The following is a 20,368-nucleotide window of genomic DNA, read 5'->3' as shown; positions in this document are numbered from 1 at the left end:
ACCGATCCGGCCTGTGATTTTCCGGCCAGGAGACTGGCAACTTGAAAGAGTGGAAGAGCCCGGCGTAGGGCGTTTCCCCGACTGGGTACTGGTGCGGAGCTGACTAGTAAAAGAAACAGGTGACGCTACGGGACGAAGAGGTTCCGGGCTGCCCGGTGGTATACGCAGAGGAGAAGAGTCTGTAGGCCGCGGAGAGGAACTCGAAACAGATTCATGAACTGGGGAAGACGGGAGCGCTGCTCTTGAGTAACTCGAAACAGATTCGTGAGCTGGCGGCGAAGAGGGGGGCACTGCTCGCCAGTAGACGCGATCCTTGCCAGATGCATCCTTCACGACAGAAAGGGCACCCACCGGACGCCCGGAAGGTGTGCCTGGCATGCTGTTGGAAAGCCCGGTTGAAGGGGGGGCGACAGAATAGAGCGCCATAGCTATGAGGGGACGCGGGGGCGGGCGGAAGACTACCGGAGTCGCCGCAACGTGGGCAAAACCCGCCACACTCTACGAACGAACGCAGGTGAGAAGAAAGCCCGACACACACCGAAACCTAGTACCGACACTGTTGAATCCTAGTCCTTCAGTTCAGTCGCGACGAACGGGTACAGGCGCTTGCACATAAAAAATTGAGAAAATGCATACAGGCTGACAACGAGCTTGCACGCCGGGTCTCGAGCTGGAAACGAGAGGCCAGACGACGAAGTGCTACTCTAGTGACGCGCTTGGCGACTGCAAGAACAACAGCTGCCTGTCTGCCTTTACAGCGGCGCAGCGCCCGGGCTAACGGGGAAGTCCAGATCAAAGAAAACCGTGGACAGCACCAAACCTAGAAATGTAGTCGCACCAGCCGGAAAATCTGCGGAACTGGGTATCCAGTGTGCACCCGTAAACATAAAAAAATTTCTCCGTATAGTGCGGCTCGTGTGCAAGCGCTGAACGGATGCACTTGTCACGCAGATAATGAAGAGGGGACGGGAGAGAACCAGCAGTCCATTCGCGCTTTGGCTGCTGAGAAAGGGGTGAAGGTAACAGCGACTTGACGGGGAAACCAAGGACAAGATGGAAGTGTTTGACATCAGCTTTGCTGGTGCTCCGATGCGAAGGTAAGAGACATGACTGTCGGGGTCTCTTGCCGTCCGAATCCCTGTCCTCTGGTACCGGTTTGTGCTTGCAACAGTCGTCGCGGTGTCTCTTATACACCCCAATGAAAGAGAAAAGTCTGTCTCTGTGACATGCTTCTTTGAGTAGTAGTGGCACAAGGGAAAATGCCCCTGCACCGGTCTCGCTGGCTTCCTGCCGCTTTGCAAGCGCATGGCCCGGCGTCGATTGTCCGTCCCCCGCTCGCGCTTGGAAGCCAAGAAGTTGCAGCTGTTGCGCTGTACGACACAGCTTTCGCACCGAACTCGTTGTTACTCAGCGGGGAAGGAGTGGCACACGAAGCTCGGGTGGACGTGACAGAAATTGGAGAAAAAAGTCAGGATGCAATGGAGACACAGCTAGCCATCCTTGTGGCTGATACCAAAAAGTTTACAGTGCCCGAGACTCCGGCCGGCTCCGAAGTCGACACCAGGCCTTGCTAACTGTCCATGAATGATTCAGACCAAGGACCGGAAGAGTCGCTGATGCTGAGATGGCTGCCAAGAGCCCCGTCCTCTCGTTGTGCACCGCCTCTTACCTGCGCTCTTGCAGAGGGGCGGAGAGACCGAGTCCCGGGGCCACACGGCGACGTTCCGCCTGCTCACCAGCCTCTCCGGGGAGTTCGCGCGTCGCAGTTGAAAACGAATTCTCGAGCGCAACCAACCTCCTACCCTTTCTGGATTCAGCGTTTTACACCCCCAGTCCGACCTTCTGGTTTTGCGCCGGATTTCTGTCAAGTAGAAATATGCTACTGCTTGTTGCCCTCGGCCACTAGTCTCACCCTCAGCCCTCTTCTGTGTCACTGCCCTTCGTGCTCAGCCCTGCTCACTCCGGCGGAGGAAGGCCCCGGCAGCTTGTCAACGGAATGCTCAAGTACACGCCATTCTTTGGATCGTTGTCAGGCTTTTCAAAAGCTCGCTATCTCTGATCCTCTGCGCTTGTCGAAGCTGTCGCCAAATGACCTACCTTCCACTCCGATAGCCAGGTTACATATCCGTGTCACCGGCAACAAATGAACAGTTTACAGAGGGGACGGCATCGTTTTTCGGGCTGCCAGCTCACCTGCAACACTTTCTGACGACCCTCTTTTTCACACGGAGTTCCGTTACAAAAAGCGCTACACAAACGGTATGTGAGGAGGCGTAGCGACCTCCACGCACGGCGATCTTTACTGACAAGAGAACGTGCCGATGTCCTCGGATCGGCGTAGGACCGCGCAAATCAGAATGGCAGGGTCGATCTCCCTGTCGGCGTATCTTCGCGTGGGCTATCGGCAGTGCGAGCAGCCACTGCTTTGCGGTTCGTGTGTACACAAAGGAATGACATTACACAGACACGGTTTTGTCTTCCACGGTGCATTTTCGGGCCCACCCCTAATCCTCGCTGGGCCCAGAAAAAATTACTGAGTTTTGACGACGGGACACCTACGTATGGGGCTTCAATGACCTCCCCAGATTGTTTACACTGAAAAAGGATGCAACCTGTCCTGACACACCATCGATCAAAAACGGCCCACGAGTCGCCACTTTGTAACAGCGCTTTCCGGTGCATAAGCATGCCCGATGCGTTGCTGCCGCGAAGTTACGCACTCACGGGCGCAGCCAGTCTCACATCGAGGGTCACGACTGGACATTTTACTCCGCTGTCATCTGTTTTTTTTTTTTTCAGCAGGACTACTCCCCTGAAGTGCGAAATGCTTACATACAAGCGTCAGCCCGGCAACGCACGGGTCCGCATTGAGCAACACGGCAATACCTGTGTGGGGTGACTAGCCCCCGTATGAACTGGCGCATTATCAATGAATAATACAGCCGGGTCATTGGTTACGTGCGTGTATGCCCTTGATACACCAGGGCACCACACAACGTTCTTCGTTCTCATGGTCCGCTTTTTCCTGAAGCCTCTCCCACGGTCTCCACGGTTCCTTGAGAGCTCTCGCCTCGGAGCAGCTTTTTCAGTGCTTGCTCCAGTTGATCGGACATTCCCCTGTTGAGCGCGCACGGTATCTCGAAAGCACGCGCTAAGGGCCCGGGTATCTCAACGCTGTGGACTCTTCGTGGAAATGGTAACATATTAGCAGCTTCGGGTAGCATTTCCGAGTCGGTTAGATCAGGGAGACAAAACAGGGCTGCTTGGGATTGCATCCGTGGTGCGAGAGGGCAGCGCATGCTTCCGGATTTGAGCTTCTCATCGACTCCCAGCACGCTCGCCGTGCCTTGCGAAGCACTGGATACAGATTCCAGCCGAACCCCAGCCTTCCTCGTTCCTGCTGCCGACCTCGCGCTGTCATCCTCATACCGCGTTCGCCCGCTGAACCGGCTGCACGGCACTGCAAGAGAAGCGGACCTTAGTATCCTGGGTCCAGAATGCAAACTAGTTACATCTTTCGAAATTTGTTCACGCCGAAGAGCAATTCCCTCCTGCGGTCCGACTGTCAAGCGACCGTCGGGTACCGTTAGTATGGTGCGGGGTTGCCGCCCACTATGTGAGTCAGTCCGCCCGTTGAGCTCTCCCGAACGCGGGCATGCGGCTTCATTAAGAATTCTGCCGAAGGGCTCTTCGGAGGACTCGCGTTGCTGTTTTTCAATGATGAGGTCTTGCAAAGCCGATGAGAGCTTGTGGCTAGCTATCGTAGACTCTTCACGACGAAGATCTAGCGAAAGGTCGGAAGTTTCTCGCCCAACCGTGGACGCTGTGGTTTCCAGAGATCCTGTCAGCTCGTTCAGTTCAAAGCTGTCCGCGGAGTTCTCCTGTGCCCAAGGCTTTGGCTCACCATACTTGGGAAGTGAACCATCGGGCTGACTACCCAGCAACTCCGGGCCGTCATTTTCTCTTCCCCCTGGTCCATCGCTCTGTTGCGGCTGATTGTTCAAGAGAAACTCACAAGTGAGGGGAGCCCCTCTCCTTTCACCTGACTCATAATCCATCGCTGAGAGGCTGATTATACTCGGTCTCCGCAGCCTTGGCGACTCACAAGGAAATGACCAGCAGACGGAGGCGGCTGTGCCCCTAAGACGGGGAACCGAAACCAGGCCTGTCTGCCCACCCGTGCCGAGCGGGAATGACGTCGTTGACAAACGTGCTCCTAGTCTGGTCTTTGCGGCGCGAAGACACCCAGGAGAAGGGCCTGCTCACGTCTCGTTAGTCCGGTGCCGTCCTCGGAAAATTTGCAAGCCACTGCAGGCCCACTCGCCTTTAGTGCCGAAGAACCACGAAAGCAAATGTGGAAGACTGTGCTGAAAGTAGTAGGTGCCTACGACACCAAAGATCACGAGTGACGCGAATGCGCCCGCGGCACCTCATAATGGAACTACGCTCCAAATGTATGGGTTGGTGGAATCCCAGCGCCACAAATCGTGCACTCGAGCTGCAGTACGCACGGCAGCGGAGTCGAAACTCGGCAGCCGCTCTCCACAATTTTCTGGAGGGCAGTCAAGTCCTCTAGAAGAATGGGGGCTCGACCCCTCAATTGCGGCAGAGAGCAGCAGTGGGGTTCAGAAGACAAAGCACTAGTCACTCGAATAGAAACCTGTAGTAGCGTCTTTGTCATATGCAACCGACTCCGGCGGAGGCACACGGACGAGAGACGGAGAACGCAATAGCTGGAAGGATTCGCGATTCCTGGACGGATCCGCAAGAACAGGCGACCCGCCACAAGTGTGGAGAGAGACGGCGCCGGTGGTGGCGGCGGCAGCACACAGAAGTATTGAAATCCGGGAAAAACTTGCCCTGAACCATACCAAGCAACACGGGTATACAGTTGTCATCAGTAGTTTTGTTGTGGAGAACGAGGGCTGACCGAGCGTGGCATCTACGACGGCTGCCGGGATAAAGGTCCCACTCGCACATCATTGTTCCATCCGGACTTGCGGTCAACCGCTCGCTTCCGGCCGCGTCTCCGCCGGCCGTACACCTGCCACTGCCTCCCACTGTGAGGGGCTTTCAGCGTTCATATTCCAACTCCAAACGCGGTGTCTTGTTTCTGCTGTCATGTTGTCAAAGATATCGTAGCGTCTTTTTTCCACGTGTGTACAACCGTGCGTACACTCACCCGGAGACACGGGAGACATGAGCGGTAGTCTTGACCCGGAAAGCACCGCGAAGCTGCTCTATCACGGGCCCCAGCGGACCGCTACAACAAATCAGATGTATATTAGTTGGGCGTCGTGCGTTACTCCGGGTGGAAGACACGTGAGTCATCTGAAGTCCGTGCCATCTCGAAGGGACATCCGCGCCGTACTCGAAAAACTCGCGGAAGCGATACTCCGAGCAGTGAAGCTCTACTCTCCACTGCAATACTCAGCCATCCAGCCGCTGCCACATAAAGCGTGCTGCGCTGTACACACTCTCCAAGATGATCAGTCCCGAGGTGACCGCTTCTCGGTGAGCGTACCCGCCGCCGTGTCCAGCGTTGGGCACTACCTCAAGAAAGCGCCTCTACAAGTAGCCGACTGTCCTGGTTGTAGCAAGGACAGGTACAGTCTGGAAAGCTGATGCCGCGATGCTGCAGCTCCACGTGTTCCGCTTGCTTTGTTCATCAGTACGGCGTGGTGTGCTCTAGGCGCGTCCATTTGCTCCGTCAGGCGCAGCATGGGTGATAACCGGGAGACCCCGTTGATATACTATCAGCGTGATCGACAATGAGAGAACTGAACTTGAGCCTAGAAAGCTTCTGGCCGAACCTGCTTCCGTGACTCCTTCGGTGAGACATCACACCTCGAGGAAAGAAAGTGGTTTACGTAGAGATGCTGTCTCATTTTGACACGTACACACAAACTAACACTTTTCCTTTCAGGTGCGCTGCTCGTGGTAGCGGCATCGCGTTACACCTCAAAGCCGCAATGACGTTTCAAAGTGCTCTTCTGCAACCCCTAAAGGAACAGAAAAGCTCACCCGAGCTGGCAAAGACCACACGTAACGCAGACTGTGTATGTCTTCGCTTGTCGTGACGACTGTTAGGTCAGTTGCCTTGCAGCGGCACACACGCTCATTCCATCGTCCGTCTTCACCTTCTGCAGATGGAACACGAACGCGTGCCCTTCTGCACCGACACAGCTCCACATTGTGTGCGGGAAAACTTAGTCCTGAGGACAATCCTGCCAACCACCTAGTCAGTTTTCGCACTTTGATGTCGTGCCGGAGCTTTGCCCATCCTCGGCCTGAGACTACAACCGCCTTGCCGGGATTCCGCGCGAGCGAGATCTCTTCCACGACGACGCTACTGTATCTGTTATCTTGGACAGCTCAATGGGAGTCCCAAGAGCCCCGTTTCTTGGAGCCCGTTATCGCAAATCCACAGCAAAATCACTGCGACAGACGCAGCTTCTCACGACTCGTTTGAGACCGGTTGCACACTCGAGCCTAACGAAGCTCACCCACATGTGTCGACAGGGCAAAGGAGAACGCTGTCTTGTTTTAGTTCTATTCTCAGTCTTTCTCTGCAGTCTTCGTATCTTTCTGGCCTTCGCTTCCGTTTCTCCGAGTCACCTCAACCACTTCGAAGGTGGACGCGTGGCTTGTATTCTCACGGCGTATTACTGTGATTGCCGAAAGCAGCAACTACCCTGCTTTCTGTTTTTCACCGCCATCACTGGTTTGTCTCGCAGATGCAAATGAACCCATTCTTTGTGACTGAGGTGTAGTAGCAGCAGGGCCGGCAGCTGAAATGCCAACCCACTGCTGATACATTCTCCGTGTCAGAAGTCCTAGATAGGCTGTTACGGCTGCCTGGAATGCCAGGAAACCCCACCAGACCGGCGCATCACCGGGAGCAGATGACGGAGCGCTCCCGAGCACTAGCCGGCTGAAGGTAAATCAGAGAGACACCGCTTCTTTGGACGGAACTAACCTTCTATTCTTTCTCCCACACACGTGACCCAGGTGATCCCGCGGGTATGGCGTAGAAGCGTGTACATCGTGGGGCTCTCTCTAGTCGGTACTCCCTTTCTCAAACTCGAGGGATAAGACAAGTCTACAACAGGTGACGCTAGTTAATGTCCGAACGCCCATGTAACGTTGATTTCCAAGAGTACACAGACAAGTTGCATACCCAGCAGCAGTTCGTTCTCGTCAATGGAAAGGTACTGTGAACAATGTGCTCCACGGCTAGTCTAAGTCTCTAGCATACGTTTAAACTTCAACTGTACGGAACGTAACGACCCTCCAGCCAAAGAATACTATTTTGTTCAGCGCCCACTTCCCGGCTAAACATCCCCTCTCTTTGAGGCACTTCTTCCCTTCTCGCCGCGGATACGTCTGTTAGAGGGCAAGCCACACCAGCGAATACGTATGTGGCCACATACCGGTACCTGCACTACGGCTAGTCTCAGGCATCGTGCTATACGGAAAGGACGTCCTCCTGCAGGGAGGGCTACTCTGCCGGGGACCACGTTGAAGTGACTATTGAGAGAGTACTGGTAGAAGGTACAGTAGATTGGAGACGCGTGGACACTGAAAGGACGATGATCTGAAATACGACGGGTTGTCAGCAAACTACTGGGCTCTGACACTCTTGACAGGAAACCAACAGTGTCTCTAGACGTTTTCCTTGTGGATCCACCCCGTGCCTCATGTCGGAGGGCATGCACTTTCTCACACACCCAGTGGCATGAAGACCCATATAAAGAATACGGATGGGAGCTCGCTCACTTGCTTAGGAAGGGAAAGAGAAGAAGGACTACTCCGAGAGCTCCGGCTGCTGGAATGCTTGCATTCCATTGCTGTTTTCGGCGCGTCACAAGAAAGACAATGGCTGTCAGGGCTAGTAGAGACATCTGAAGGTTGTGACAAACGATGAAAGAGAAACAAGACAGAAGTACTCCACAGAAGAACTGAAGGACAACGAAAGTCAGGCAGACTCTAGAACCGGAGTATTACACCCAAGAGATACGACACGAGCGTCTCCGGATCGAGGCTATGTGTGAGCATACAGCTTCAACTACTCCTCTCTTACTTTGTAAGCGTCCATCCACGAACTCTACTATACACAAGATGTTCCATCTGTATCTTGGCGCTACCGTACTGCCGGCTTGGAAAACAACGTGAACGAAGAAGCCTCCTTGCGGTAGTAATAGAGCTCCTGTGCACGAACTACCTTAAGACGAGCAGTCCTTAACTTCTGTCACGCCTCGCCAGGCGGCGAGGAGATAAACCATACAAGGCACAGTGCCCCTACGACTCAGCGAAGAAATTGTGTGCTAGCCGTATGTTCTCTGCCTCCTCGTGTATTCTCAGCCTGACACGTACTTGGCGAGAAGCGCTCTGGACCCAAATGCGCTTCATCATCTCAAGGAAAACATAATGGAGACAGGTAAACGAGCAACCTTGTACATGATTTAGCATATTCTCTTTTAGTCCCTGTGAGGGCTGCCCCAGCATCATGGATGAAGTTCTGATTGTTTAGCCGGTGGCTCAGGAGTGAACTCACAGTCGAGACGCTCGCAGACAGAGCTCCGTAGAAAAATCTCCACTGGAATGCTGGTGTCCGCACGCCTGAGACAGCAAGAAAGAGAAAGTTCTAGAGAGCAATCCTCGAAAAGCCCCAAGGAGACAGTAACAAGATTCAGAAGGTTAGACACCTTAGATCACCCGTCCCCTTCTTTCCGTGCGTACAGCTCGATCGCGTGCGAGCATGCATGGCCATATCTACGCGAGTCATACACATTTGCTCAGAGATACCAAGCACGCCTTCGGCCTCTACAGAATATCACTCGTGCACAGTCCTAGGTGACGTAGTAACACGTTCTGACAGGAGTCTGAGACACCTCCAAAACGACCTGTCACCCTCATGTTCACTTTCTTTACGTGGTCCCCTCGCTCGCTCACATTGAATGTCATAACAGGGACTTCAGCATTTATACACACAAACAAAACACAGGCAGGTGCTTACGAGTGCGTCAGCATGTGCCGTGACTCGTAGCGGGACAAGAAGAGGACACAAGAGGAAGTATCGTAGAGAGATGATGTATAGACTTGAGCGGGCTGAGAGCTGATCTTTGAGTTTGCATCCCGCGTTGAGAATCCTCAACAACTAGCTACAGCTGTCAGACAAAAACGTCTCGGGGACTCACTTGATAAAAGAGGAAGAAGACAAGTAAAGAGAGAATGAGCGGATGCCCAGCCCAAGCCCACACTCAGTAGACGAGCCTCAGCATCGATGCTCATGGCAATCCTATACAGCAAAACACACACACCCGGGGGTACATTCAAATCCAGACAATCACATTCACGACTGCATACTCAACCATACAAAAGTTTTCACTAACGACACATGCTCGCAGGAAGTGAGAATGTCGGACTGTATGTTCTAGGTTCCTCACTCACAATCTACAACATACAGTCCGAGTTTCTCACTTTCTGCGAAGATGTGCGGAGTCACGGTTCATACATATACGCGACATCCAAGGACGGACACGAAAGAATACAAAAGATGACACAGTCTCTCATACTCCTGCGTCTCACTGAAAACGCACTCGGTTCTCTATCCAAGAATTCGCTGACAAGCTGCCATGCACGCGGAGTCTCTGGGATACAAAGGGTCGACAAAAACACCTTACCTTCATCTCCATGAGTAGGCTAGGACTCCCTCCCTCGGCGGTTTCCACGCAGCTGAAAAAGCGGTATCTGTGCCCCTGTCTATCTCCACAAGCACTCAACGGGAAACAATCTACCTACCTCTATCTCTGAACATCTTCCAAATAAGAAGAGAGCTGAGAATCGTATGCATTTGTCATTCTACTATGAGAACAGGGAACTCACCTCAAAGCCCTTCTCGTACATTGGGGGGGAGGAGACTAAATACGGTCATGTCCCCGTAAGGAAGTTTTGACACAAGAGCAGCTACTTTGCTGACGAGCTAGCTACCTGTGTCTATATTGCTAACGAGCCAGCTATGTGTGTCTACATCTTTGTGGCCTTGGATCCCTCTGACGTACCTGTGATGGAGAACGACGTAAATGCCACAGACTTCCAGTGCGCCTAAGAGTATTTGGGTCAAGATCTGTAGCGACAGGGAACAATACTCGAAGGAAAGGTCGTCGTGTAGAAATCTCAAACCAGTATAAGGAACCAAAGAAGTCAGGGAGACGACAAGATCTTTTTCTGAACGAGAGACAATGTGAAACGTAGCCAAGTTCATCGAGAGGAAAACAGACAGAGAGCACTCTCATGTGTCCTTGAGTTCTATTGTAGGGACTGCAGTTCTCTGTGGCCGACTAAATGTGTCATGAAATCTCTTGACCGATGCATAAACATAACGGGACTGCGTATTGCATGCAAACGATAGGATGAAAAGGAAGACAAATAGATAGGGCAGATGACCGAGGAAAGAAGTCTCTGTGGTCACAAGTGCTACGTGATTAGCTAGAAGAGGCCTTGTGTGCGGCGGCACCGTCACCACCAGACTTTCTCTTCTTCCCCTTCTTCACAAAAGAGGCGAGATCTCTGTCCATCTTACCTCGCAGACAAAGTAAGCGTAGCACATATTTGGGACGAGTGACGCAACAACAAGACTCTGCTCGGGAAAAAGAAAAGAGAGCAAACACAAAAGGAAGGTTTACTGCTGTAAGGTGTATAGACAGATATATGGCGAGGGGGACACTAAGATGCCGGAAGAGGTCTGCGGTCCTGCATTTAGAGCCACCCCTCCTCCAAATCACCTGGGATTTGACTGGAGAAGAGCCTTTTCCTTACAAGAAGAAATAGGCGTGCAACTCGCTCTCTCTCTATCTCTCTTCCCGATATGTTCTCACTACGTATGCCGTATATAGAGAGATAACAGCGACAAGAGAGAAAAGGGGACTTTCTGTTCTTCAAAGAGTTTGCATCTTAGCAAAAATCAGGCAGCGTTCACTTGCTATCATCAAGACGTGCTGCCTGTCTTTCGTTTCAGTGTCCATACAACTTACTGATACATACAACGTAGTCCCTGGATTAGCTAGTCCTGGAAACCAGTGTATTGGAATACGTGTGCTGTGAGGACAGAAGAAAACCGGCATGAAGGAGCGAGAATGACGCGGATCCGTTCAAAGCGACTATCACGGAAACATCTGCCTCGATCTAAGAGAAGAAGAAGCCTTCAGTCACGTCCAACATGACACCTTCTGAAGAATCTCTGGCACCCAGAAAAGAGATCTCTCTTTCTTACCTTAACGAGCTGTGTAAGAAGATAAGCAAAAGACGAGAAGACAACCAGAAACCCTGTGCCAGTTTGTTCAGACCTGCCGTACGAGAGAGACAAGAGGGACTGTCAAAAAGAAGGAAGGTAAGCGGAGCTCCTGTAGCGGTGAGGGGAGGACGAGAACGACTCTGAGAGGAAACAGCTATACTCGGAGACATAGAAAGGCACCGGAAAGGACAACGTACGCAGTGAATCGAGGGAAAAAGAAGCAAGAAATGACTAGGACACGACATTCTACACAAGATGCCTCTTGGGAAGAAGTTCGGCGAGGAATGGTGTAAGAGCCACGAGAGAGAGAGAGAGAGAACACAGAAGAAGAGAGAAGATGAGATGACGCTGTGACTTGGTGAAGTGAGAGAAGCGATATTCAGGGCCCTGTGAAGTGCAAACAGAGAATGAAAAGTTGAGTACAAGGAGGTCCCGGGAGGATACGATGGAAAGACAAAAGCATGTGAATCAGACGTACAGGTGTATGTACACATGGATGAAGTAGACAGCTAAGAGGATGTCCGAAGACCGACGGGATAAAAGAAAGAAGAGCGACAAGAGACGAGGTGAGGAGAAAAGGACGGAGAGAGAGATGGAGGAAAACTGAAGGGACAACTTGCGAGTGGTTCTCTGGTGTACGTACACTTGAGTGCCTTTGTAGATCGCATAGTTTGGCCCAAAGCAGCAGATGCTGCAAGCTGCGAAGTGAAGGAATGTCATCTTAAGAAAGACGGTCCAGGAAGCATAAAAGACAGAAGGAAGTCAGAGAAGGAAGGTTTCATATGCATTCCACTCGCATCGGTCGACGAATACGGTAGCCGTCTTTCAAGAGAGCGGAGACGACCCCGACGTGTCTGCTGGTTGATAGTCACCTCAACGAGATTTCGGATGGAAATAAGCGACTACAAAATGGTGCGGAAGAATGAGAAAGCAACGAACTGAAAGCGGCACATCAGAAAAACATGGAAGAGACCGAAAGAACGAACTGAGGCGGGACGAGTGAAGGTACAACTTAGATCACCTCCTCGTGCGGTGAGGAAGAGACAGCTATCGAACCCAACCAAAGGGGACACGTGACAGAAGCAGAGATGCGGCAGCAAAAATGAAACAGGGGTGTATATATTAGCAGGTAATCCAAACAAGCAAGCGAGAAAAGATGTGAAGAATTCTCACATACTGCAAAACACCAGAGAGACACCACGAAAGCTCTTAACTTGGAGGTTGAGAAGAAGTCTCGACGTAAAGCAGAAAAGACGGTTGGACATCTAACAAAAGAAGATGCAACGAATCACACCAGGAACAAGAGTGTATTCCGATTGCCTTTTCATCGGAAACGGGAGTGAAAAGTGAAGGAGGCAGGACGGAGCGGGCGAGACAGGGTTTCTCTAATTCAAGGCATGCATTCAACCAGACACACACCGTCTGAAAAAGTAAGGAGATGTCTCCAGGATGGTGAAGTTTCTCTCAGTGAAAGGTGAGTTGAAAGGCTTTTGTCTTAGAAAGGAACCACACCTGCTGAACACATTTGCCGAAGAAAGACTTTTGGTCTTCCGTCACTCTTCGTCTGCAAGAAGCACAGCGAGATATCAAGCGAAGAGCTCAAGGACGAACATTTGCATGCAATGTGTACTTCGATGTGAATCGTCTCCTCCCATCGTCAATCGGCTCTCCACTAATCTTTCACCCTGAGTGGGTCTACTTCTTGAACAGCTTCCTCGTATTCTGTCTCTCCTTTCTTGCTGAGGTGTTTCTGTCTTCTGCTTGTCAAGTAACAAAGCCAGGACAGAAAGCCCTCGTTTCGCCGCGACTTTCCTTCATAGAGCCCAGTAGATTTCAACTTCTTGTACTGCTCAGTGACTGTATCGTACAGAGCACTTGCTCATCTTCTTTCAGGAGTAAGGGGGGCTCTTCATAGTCGGATGTGTCCACGTGATGACGAACTCGGCAGCTGATCCAGTGTCTTTCTTTACGGCTTTGCTGTCTGCGTTTCGCCTCTTTCTTTCCTAGCGAGAGAAGATGACTATAAAAGGCTCACGGGAACGCGTTGAAAGACGCTTGTACAACATCCATACGGGTCTGTGATGGAGAGGAAGCATGCGGGCCGAAGAGAAGGTGATAGGACAAAGGGAGAGGGTGAGATCTAAGGATGAGGTAGACGACTCTTCGGCATCCTTGATGAAGGTCGTGTGTCGCCGTCAGTGACGAGGGTGTCGTGTGGCAGTTGTCGTCACACAGAAAGCCCTCAGTCAAATGCTTTTCGTCCCTGCATGCTCTCTACTCCAGCCTGTGCTTCCTCTGGCTCCGCGACAGTGGACATGATCAACGCAATAGAAAGGACTTACTTGGCTTTTCCTCATTATATACTGACTATGTCGAACTTCTATGGGCCTAAGAGCTCCGAGGTTGGACGCAAGCTTCGTGTGAAATCTTCCTTTTTCATCTAGCAATCATCATGACCTCCACACCACTTCCATAGAAGGCCTCCGAAAACATAGAGCCTCGGAGGCGAGAAGAAAGGGAAGACTTGAACAGAGTGATTGAATGAACTCCACTAGAAAACGAGGAGGAGAGGGAAGAGGACAGCTCATCCGTTTTCTTCTTTTTCTTCGTGTGCATTTATGCGTGTACTGAGGAGACGTCGAAAGACAGCAGGCGGACAGCTCAGGTCAACAGCTTGGCGAAGCAACTGTCTTTGTCGAAGTTCTAGAATGATAGAGGTGGAACAGCGAAAAGAACAAGTCCAACGAACGTGAGGCAACGAAGAGAGGGGAGAAGAATACGCTGATGTCTAGAGGCTAAGGACAAGTATGACAGACGGCACTTTATTCTTTCTCTCGTCTCTCTCTTTCTTTTCTTGTGCATCTTTGATGCTACGAATCCGCTTATCCATGACTGACCGATTGAAGGCAAAGAGAGATTTGTCATTTCTTTTCTCTCCTTTCTCTCTCCTCCCTCCACTAGCTGCACTTCTACACTCTGTCCAAGATAGGCGTCTCAGTAGCCATCTGTCTCTTCTCTGTCCGTTTTCAGTCTCTTTCCTCGACGCATAACATCACAGTACAGACAAGAAAAGAAAAGCCCTTCATGGGACTTCTGCCCCTCGCACAAAGGAAAATCTATGCACCGGCGCTTACTTGGAGGACGGCAGTGCGATCGCTTTCTTGTGTTTCTGGCAAAGAAAAGAAGAACTAGGGGGGATAGATACCTCCTTTTTCTTTTAATAAGTTGTATTATCTTCTCTTTTTGAAGTTTCTTTTTAAAGTGACAACAACGGCTTGTGATACTTGTGGACCCTACACTAGCATCATCATCATCATCATCCATTCCTATGTATGCGTGCGAACCCCAGTTACGCTCTCTACATGCCTCTCTGTCACTCTCTCTCTTTTTCTACGTATCTATATATATGTGTATCTATGTACGTGCGTGTATGCATGTGGCTCTCGACCTGTTCACTTGTTTCTTGTCTTCTATAAGATGTCTCTATACCTCAACCTGACTCTTTAGTGTCCTTTCTCTCTGAGAGAAGAAGAGTCAGCACTGAAGGTGGATACCGTGATATGCACTAGGTATGTATGATCTCTGTCTAAAGAGAAGAAAAGAATGAACTTGGTAGGGAGAAGAAGGAAGAATTTCATCTTTTCTTTGGAGCTTCCTTCTCATTCATGTTTGCTGTCTCTCCACCTCCCGTGCTTGGACCGAGCGTACAGAAAGACTCTCTCGTCGCCAAGGCAACAATTTCTCTGTCTATCTTTTCTCTTGGAAGTTCCTCTTCGTAGAGAGAAGAAGAAAGGAAGAGAGAGCGAGAGAAAGGAGAAAAGGAAAGAAAGAGAGAAAGAGAGAAGGAAGGAAACATGCCGAAGAATTTGAATTTGTGGGGGAAGTATCTGCGGCTTTCAGGACGTGGAGCATGCAGAGGGTTCAAGAAATGGCAGGTGATCCCTCCTATACCCGTTAAGGCCTATGGCCGTGTTCCTTCGGCCGCATCACAGACGGGGCTATATCACGATGAAGATTTCACTTATCATACAAAGCGGACATTCTCTATGAGGCGGACTCGCCGAAAACTCAAGGTGAGACTCCACAGGCTCCTCGTCTCGCCTATATCTTGCGTGTTTTCTCCTGTCTACCTCTCCATCGATCTTTCCATCTATAGTTATATATACATCATACATACACACGTGATTTATTTCTCTGTGCATCATAGGTATATGTGATTGTGGAGTTCACCCCTCGCTCTCCTCTCTATATCCGTCCAGTTTCATGTGAGCAGATATGTGTGTTTTGTGGGGTGGCCAGATGTCCGCTTTTCTCTCTCCCTTGCTACTAGATGCGAAGATATATATCGAGGGACACATACATAGGTCTCGAGAGATATGTTTAAGTGGTCCTTGAAGATCTCCAGCATGTGCGCATTGGAATGCGGAAATGAAGAGAAGTTGATGGCAATGACGTTCGCTCGTTCTTCAGTTCTTTCCACTTGTATCTTAGACTTACGTATAGCACTAAAAGGGGCGCTTTAACAACTTACAGAGTTTCATTAGCGTTCCACATATCGCATAGCCTGGGGGGACAGGCCTTCAAGAACAAACACCGTTCTCAAGGAAAGAGTCGATGCGACTGATGTTTGAGTTGCTTCTTTTTCTGTCTGTCGTCACTACCACTCGGGGTAGGATAGTCGGAAGAAGTCCTGTCGGGCCGGCGAATGTTTGTCTTTCAAGGAGCTTTATCTTTTCTTTTTTCTGAGATCTCGTGTCTTTTTCTATGAAGTGTAGAAAAAAAAACGACGAAGACTCCAGCGTAGAGACAGCAGGTGTGCAGCTATGGTTGTTTCTATCAGTTTCTCTCCTTCCTTTACCCTGTCTCCCTTTCTTCTTTCTTTGGTTTTCTTCATTCTCTTCATTCCTTCTCTTTGACTTCTCTTTTACCCAGGTTGTTTCCTTTCTCTTTGCTGTGGTCTTGTCTCTCTTGTAAAGCCTAATGTCTTTAGAAAGTCCTTTACATCCGCTTTATTGAATACAACGGTTCCTAATGTCCGCGTGACGACATCAGCATTACATGCGATGGATGATATGGGAGGCTTCGATTCCTATATACTACGTACCCCCCCTGAAGAACTGCGCTCACATCTTGGTGAACGTATGAGGCAGGTCATGTATTTCTATCAGGAGCAGCCTGTTATACGTGACTGGGGTTTACCATGGAAAGTCTTCATGAAGGCCGCAGCTCGACGAGATCCGTATTATGCATGTTATCGACATAATCTAAGGAAGCATCAATATGAAAAAGATATGGCAAGTCGTGAGAAAAGCTTCTCTCCTTATTATCTTCCACCTGCTCATAAACTGCATCCTGAGAGGCAGGCTTTTCAAGAAGGCACCCCGCATGCGCCTGCTCTTGATTTATGGTGGAGACAAAGCAAAGAACTTGAAGAAGCTTTCCGTAGAAGACTTGGAGAGGCAAAAGGGTTTGAGCGGGCCTATGCTGATTCTGATGAACCGGATGGGTATAAAAAGGGTAGAGGAAGAGGAGGGGGTGGTCAAAGTGGCAGAAGTCTACGAAGGAGAAGTAAAACACACAAGTATAGGGAGATACGAGTCTATTAGTTCATTTTGTGTTTTTCCTTTATTCCAACTGTCTCTTCCTCTATATATTCTATACGGAATCTGTCCATGGCAAAGTCACGGTTTGTGGTCTCGGATAGATGGATTCACTGGGGAGGTTTGCTTAGGCAAGGTTTTCCGAGGGTGAGCAGGGCGGGAGAACGGAAGGAAGGCCGAGAAAAGTCGTGCGTGCACAGATCTAGATACTCTTATTTCCAGAGGCAGTAGTACTGACAGAAGAACACAACTGTGAAGACGTGGATTGAGCTCATGAGAAGAGATGTATATGAAGGAAGAATACGTCTGCTAGCTAGCGGACGTCCATTGAAAAACGGGGGATCACATGAAAACAACTGACTATACGTTTGAGTCTACGTATCTTTGCGCCCTCGGAAACAGTATCCATCGCATTTAAGAAAGCGCTGGAACACCACGGTGTCACACACTGGGCTGAAGGTTTTGTTGTGACGGAAGTCTGTTTTGAGACGCGCATGACGAAAAGGAAACTCAAGAATCAACAGGCTGCTTTGTACAGAGCATGGTTCACAGGGGTACTGAGAACTCACCGGTAGCGCAGACGGGGGACGAAGAAAGAGGGGGTGAGACCGGTGGAGACATACGAACCAACTGGGGCTATACAAATATGCGATAGCCTTCGTCTCCAGTGATGTGGCTTTCGTAGGTGAGGTGTCTGAACACGATGTACGATTTCTCATATATTAGCCTGGAAAGGTTCATGCGAGCTCAGACTCCAGTCGCCGATATACGCGGAGAAATTACTGCCTGAGCGCATATATCGCTCCCGCCTGTTTGGTACACCTCCAGTGGACACAAAGGACTGGTACTTCGTACCGCACAAACCACGGGAACGAGCGGTTTCAACAGGTCAGTCTCCTCAAACAGCAACGAAGGTTCGCGACTGTTGCGCCTGTGGCACAGACACGTTCCCGCCGCCGGCTTCGACGCATGACCTGGGTTTCCAGCTGAGCGCGGACAGCGCTGTTAAGTACTGAAGTAAGAGGTGAGCAGGTCGAATGTGGTTGACCAGTTCGCCGACACTTTACCTAGTAGTTCCAGGAGGCCGTTCCACTGGAAACGGACAGTCAGACCGGGCTCTCCTTCATACTTGAAGTGGGGCGGCGGCTGCGACTGGCGGGGTCACATTACGTGTGAGACCGCAGAGACAGCTAGTTTTTTCCCGTCCAGCAGAGAGCTCAGCTTAAGCACCCCGGGGAACAAGACGTGCTCTGGGGGCCACCACGCTGGGTTCCTTTTGGCTGGTTTAGCGGGTGTAGAGCGGTCCCGCTCATGTTACAACCGTGCCGACCGCGTGTGAAGCCTCACCCTACCCATCATCTGTCTTCATGTTTCTTCCTCAGCCTTCATATAGAAAAACTTCTACCAGCTTACTTCCACCAGGAGTTCCTGTACATTACTCGTCCCCACAGCTCGCTCGGCCACGGCAGCCGGGAGGCCTTCCACGACATGAGATTGAACAACTGTACTGCGTTTCCGCTTGTACACCAAATAGGGCCTCGCTCCCTCCACGGAAGCTTTGACTATCCCGTCTGCTCTCGTCGTGTACGCAGCACTCGTTGTAGAACCAGACAGAAAGCGTACAACGCGCGTCAACACTCCAGGAGGCTCTGGCGGTCTCGGCTTTGAGGTCCCCGCTAGTACTCGGAGGCCTTAAGCTCCATAGCTCCAGTGCGGCAAGCGATAATCGTGGATATCGCACCTCTGGACACTGCCTCCGGCACTTGACTGCTTCCACCGCGTAAGTATTCCTGGCCCGTCCTACCACAGACCAAACCGGGGCAGCGGGTGAGGCTATTCGGGGTGCGTTCAGTACTGTGAAAAGAGGCTCAACAGAGAATCAGAGGGTGAGCTACTACACACCACAGCTCCGATGGAAACTCCGTCCTCTTGGGTACAGCTGTCGGACCTTTTTCTGCTTGCTCGGTCTCGGGCCGTTCCTTCTGAAACGCTAACTCTTTCTGGTAGGACTACGCCGTGTATATCGAAGTATTTCAGTTGCTTAGCAGATACCCTGTAGGTCTGAAGGTGTCACAAATCCACTGGATGACTGGGGTTCTGTAACTCTGTTTGCGGTCAGCGCATAACACCGGCGCTCGGTCGGCCACCACGGCATGTCTGTGTTTTCCCGTGGCAGGCGTACCTCTCGAGACGCATGGAAACACATATGGTATGAAGCGCAAGCAGAAGCAAGGTTCCTTTCTACGGACGTAAAGAGATTCTGGCTCAACGGTGACTGGCCAACAGAAGCAAGAGCCGGCGGCAAGACATCGCCGGAGCTTGGCGACATCTTGCAGAGGTCCGGAAGGACGCGTCCCTGAGAGCAAAAGAATTTCGAGTAGACGGGGACAGATACATAATTCCGGGGAAGCGGCTTTACATAGAATAAACCCGCGGCCTGCCGGGGCCGACAAAATACGGCGTGACGCTTGGGAAGTGAACGCCCAACATCAGCAAACCGCGAAACCGTCTCCACTCTTCGGCGGCCCGACTGACGGGTTGTGTGCTGTCCGTGGTTCCAGTGTCCGCACCGCCGGGGAGCGGAGACGAGACGGTTCCGCGGTTTTTTGAGGTTGTGAGCCACGCCGTTTGTTTAGTTTCGAAGCATAACGTCGTGTCTCTTCGAGCCCCCCCCGGCATTGTGGCTTTCCGGGCTGTCGACCGACCCTAATCCCCGCACAGGAGCGGTTCCCGTGTAGGACCGGGTCACACGGCAACAGCAGTAGTCCCGGAAACAGATTTCCGTGTGAACGAACCTCTAAATAGGCAACACCCCCAACCATGGAGGCAAGCGACAAGATAGGGGAGCAATAGTTCCCGGAAATAGACTTCCGCGTAAATGAATCCCTAAAATACGCAACACCCCTTATCATGGAGGCAAGCGACAAGAGGGTCTTGCGAAAGTCCTGTCTTGCCACGAACTCCGCTTCCGTGGGAAGCGATGTCTGAAGCTAGCACGAACACGATAGTTCAGCTTTGCCGCTCCTTGGTCAGTCCTCCTGACAAGGGTGACGGAGTGAGCAAGCGTCGCCGAGACGCGCTGCGTACGTGCTCGACGAACTCCGCTTCCGTGGGAAGCGGAGTTCGTGGCAAGACAGGACTTTCACATTTGGCGACACATCTGCGTCGCGCCATCCCCAGCTCCGGCCGCGTCTCTGCATATGCCAGCAGTTCTGTAGTCTTCGTTTCTGTGCTTTCCCCGTTGTTAAGTCGTGAGATTCACAACAAGAGTCTGCCCACCGCGAGACTGTAGGACACAGCTGACAGGAATACGAGGTTGTGAGGGGTCCTTGACCCTTCGTGGGTTATGTCAGCCGGCTGACCGGGGATTTCAACCGTTGGCGCCCCTGTGTGGGCTCGCTGATGTCCTCGACCGCCCCCACTGTAGAAGGAGAGCACGTACGCAGCTTGTCTCGGCGACGCTTGCTCACTC

At 51.4% G+C, this 20,368-nt stretch overlaps 5 protein-coding genes across 5 annotated transcripts; 2 read left to right on the top strand and 3 right to left on the bottom strand.

Moving 5' to 3' along the window:
• Window positions 1-3: 3 nt before the first annotated feature.
• On the bottom strand, window positions 4-1,957 carry CSUI_010615 (uncharacterized protein). The gene has a single exon (XM_068070718.1). The coding sequence runs from the start codon at window positions 1,305-1,307 to the stop codon at window positions 753-755; it is 555 nt and encodes a 184-aa protein (XP_067917310.1). The 5' UTR covers window positions 1,308-1,957; the 3' UTR covers window positions 4-752.
• Window positions 1,958-1,998: 41 nt separating this feature from the next.
• On the top strand, window positions 1,999-3,191 carry CSUI_010614 (uncharacterized protein). The gene is made up of 2 exons (XM_068070717.1): window positions 1,999-2,259; window positions 2,800-3,191. Exon 2 carries the CDS (start codon window positions 2,930-2,932, stop codon window positions 3,122-3,124), a length of 195 nt encoding a protein of 64 aa, XP_067917309.1. The 5' UTR covers window positions 1,999-2,259; window positions 2,800-2,929; the 3' UTR covers window positions 3,125-3,191.
• Window positions 2,903-5,378, bottom strand: CSUI_010613 (uncharacterized protein). The gene is made up of 2 exons (XM_068070716.1): window positions 5,183-5,378; window positions 2,903-4,860 (listed from the first exon to the last, which is right to left on the bottom strand). Exon 2 carries the CDS (start codon window positions 4,056-4,058, stop codon window positions 3,009-3,011), a length of 1,050 nt encoding a protein of 349 aa, XP_067917308.1. The 5' UTR covers window positions 4,059-4,860; window positions 5,183-5,378; the 3' UTR covers window positions 2,903-3,008.
• A 600-nt stretch (window positions 5,379-5,978) lies between these two features.
• CSUI_010612 (uncharacterized protein) lies at window positions 5,979-12,827 on the bottom strand. The gene is made up of 8 exons (XM_068070715.1): window positions 11,276-12,827; window positions 11,037-11,100; window positions 10,586-10,642; window positions 10,065-10,129; window positions 9,201-9,301; window positions 8,558-8,622; window positions 7,780-7,904; window positions 5,979-6,934 (listed from the first exon to the last, which is right to left on the bottom strand). Exons 1-8 carry the CDS (start codon window positions 11,788-11,790, stop codon window positions 6,691-6,693), a joined length of 1,236 nt encoding a protein of 411 aa, XP_067917307.1. The 5' UTR covers window positions 11,791-12,827; the 3' UTR covers window positions 5,979-6,690.
• A 45-nt stretch (window positions 12,828-12,872) lies between these two features.
• On the top strand, window positions 12,873-17,530 carry CSUI_010611 (mitochondrial ribosomal protein l28). The gene is made up of 3 exons (XM_068070714.1): window positions 12,873-13,698; window positions 13,794-15,369; window positions 16,273-17,530. The coding sequence occupies exons 2-3, from the start codon at window positions 15,151-15,153 to the stop codon at window positions 16,900-16,902; spliced, it is 849 nt and encodes a 282-aa protein (XP_067917306.1). The 5' UTR covers window positions 12,873-13,698; window positions 13,794-15,150; the 3' UTR covers window positions 16,903-17,530.
• Window positions 17,531-20,368: the final 2,838 nt, after the last annotated feature.

The sequence above is a fragment of the Cystoisospora suis genome, assembly GCF_002600585.1.
Source record: "Cystoisospora suis strain Wien I chromosome Unknown contig_7871, whole genome shotgun sequence".
Classification (NCBI taxonomy): Eukaryota; Apicomplexa; class Conoidasida; order Eucoccidiorida; family Sarcocystidae; genus Cystoisospora; species Cystoisospora suis.
The sequence above is the reverse complement of the archived record's forward strand: the minus strand, read 5'-3'. Positions and strand labels throughout refer to the sequence as shown.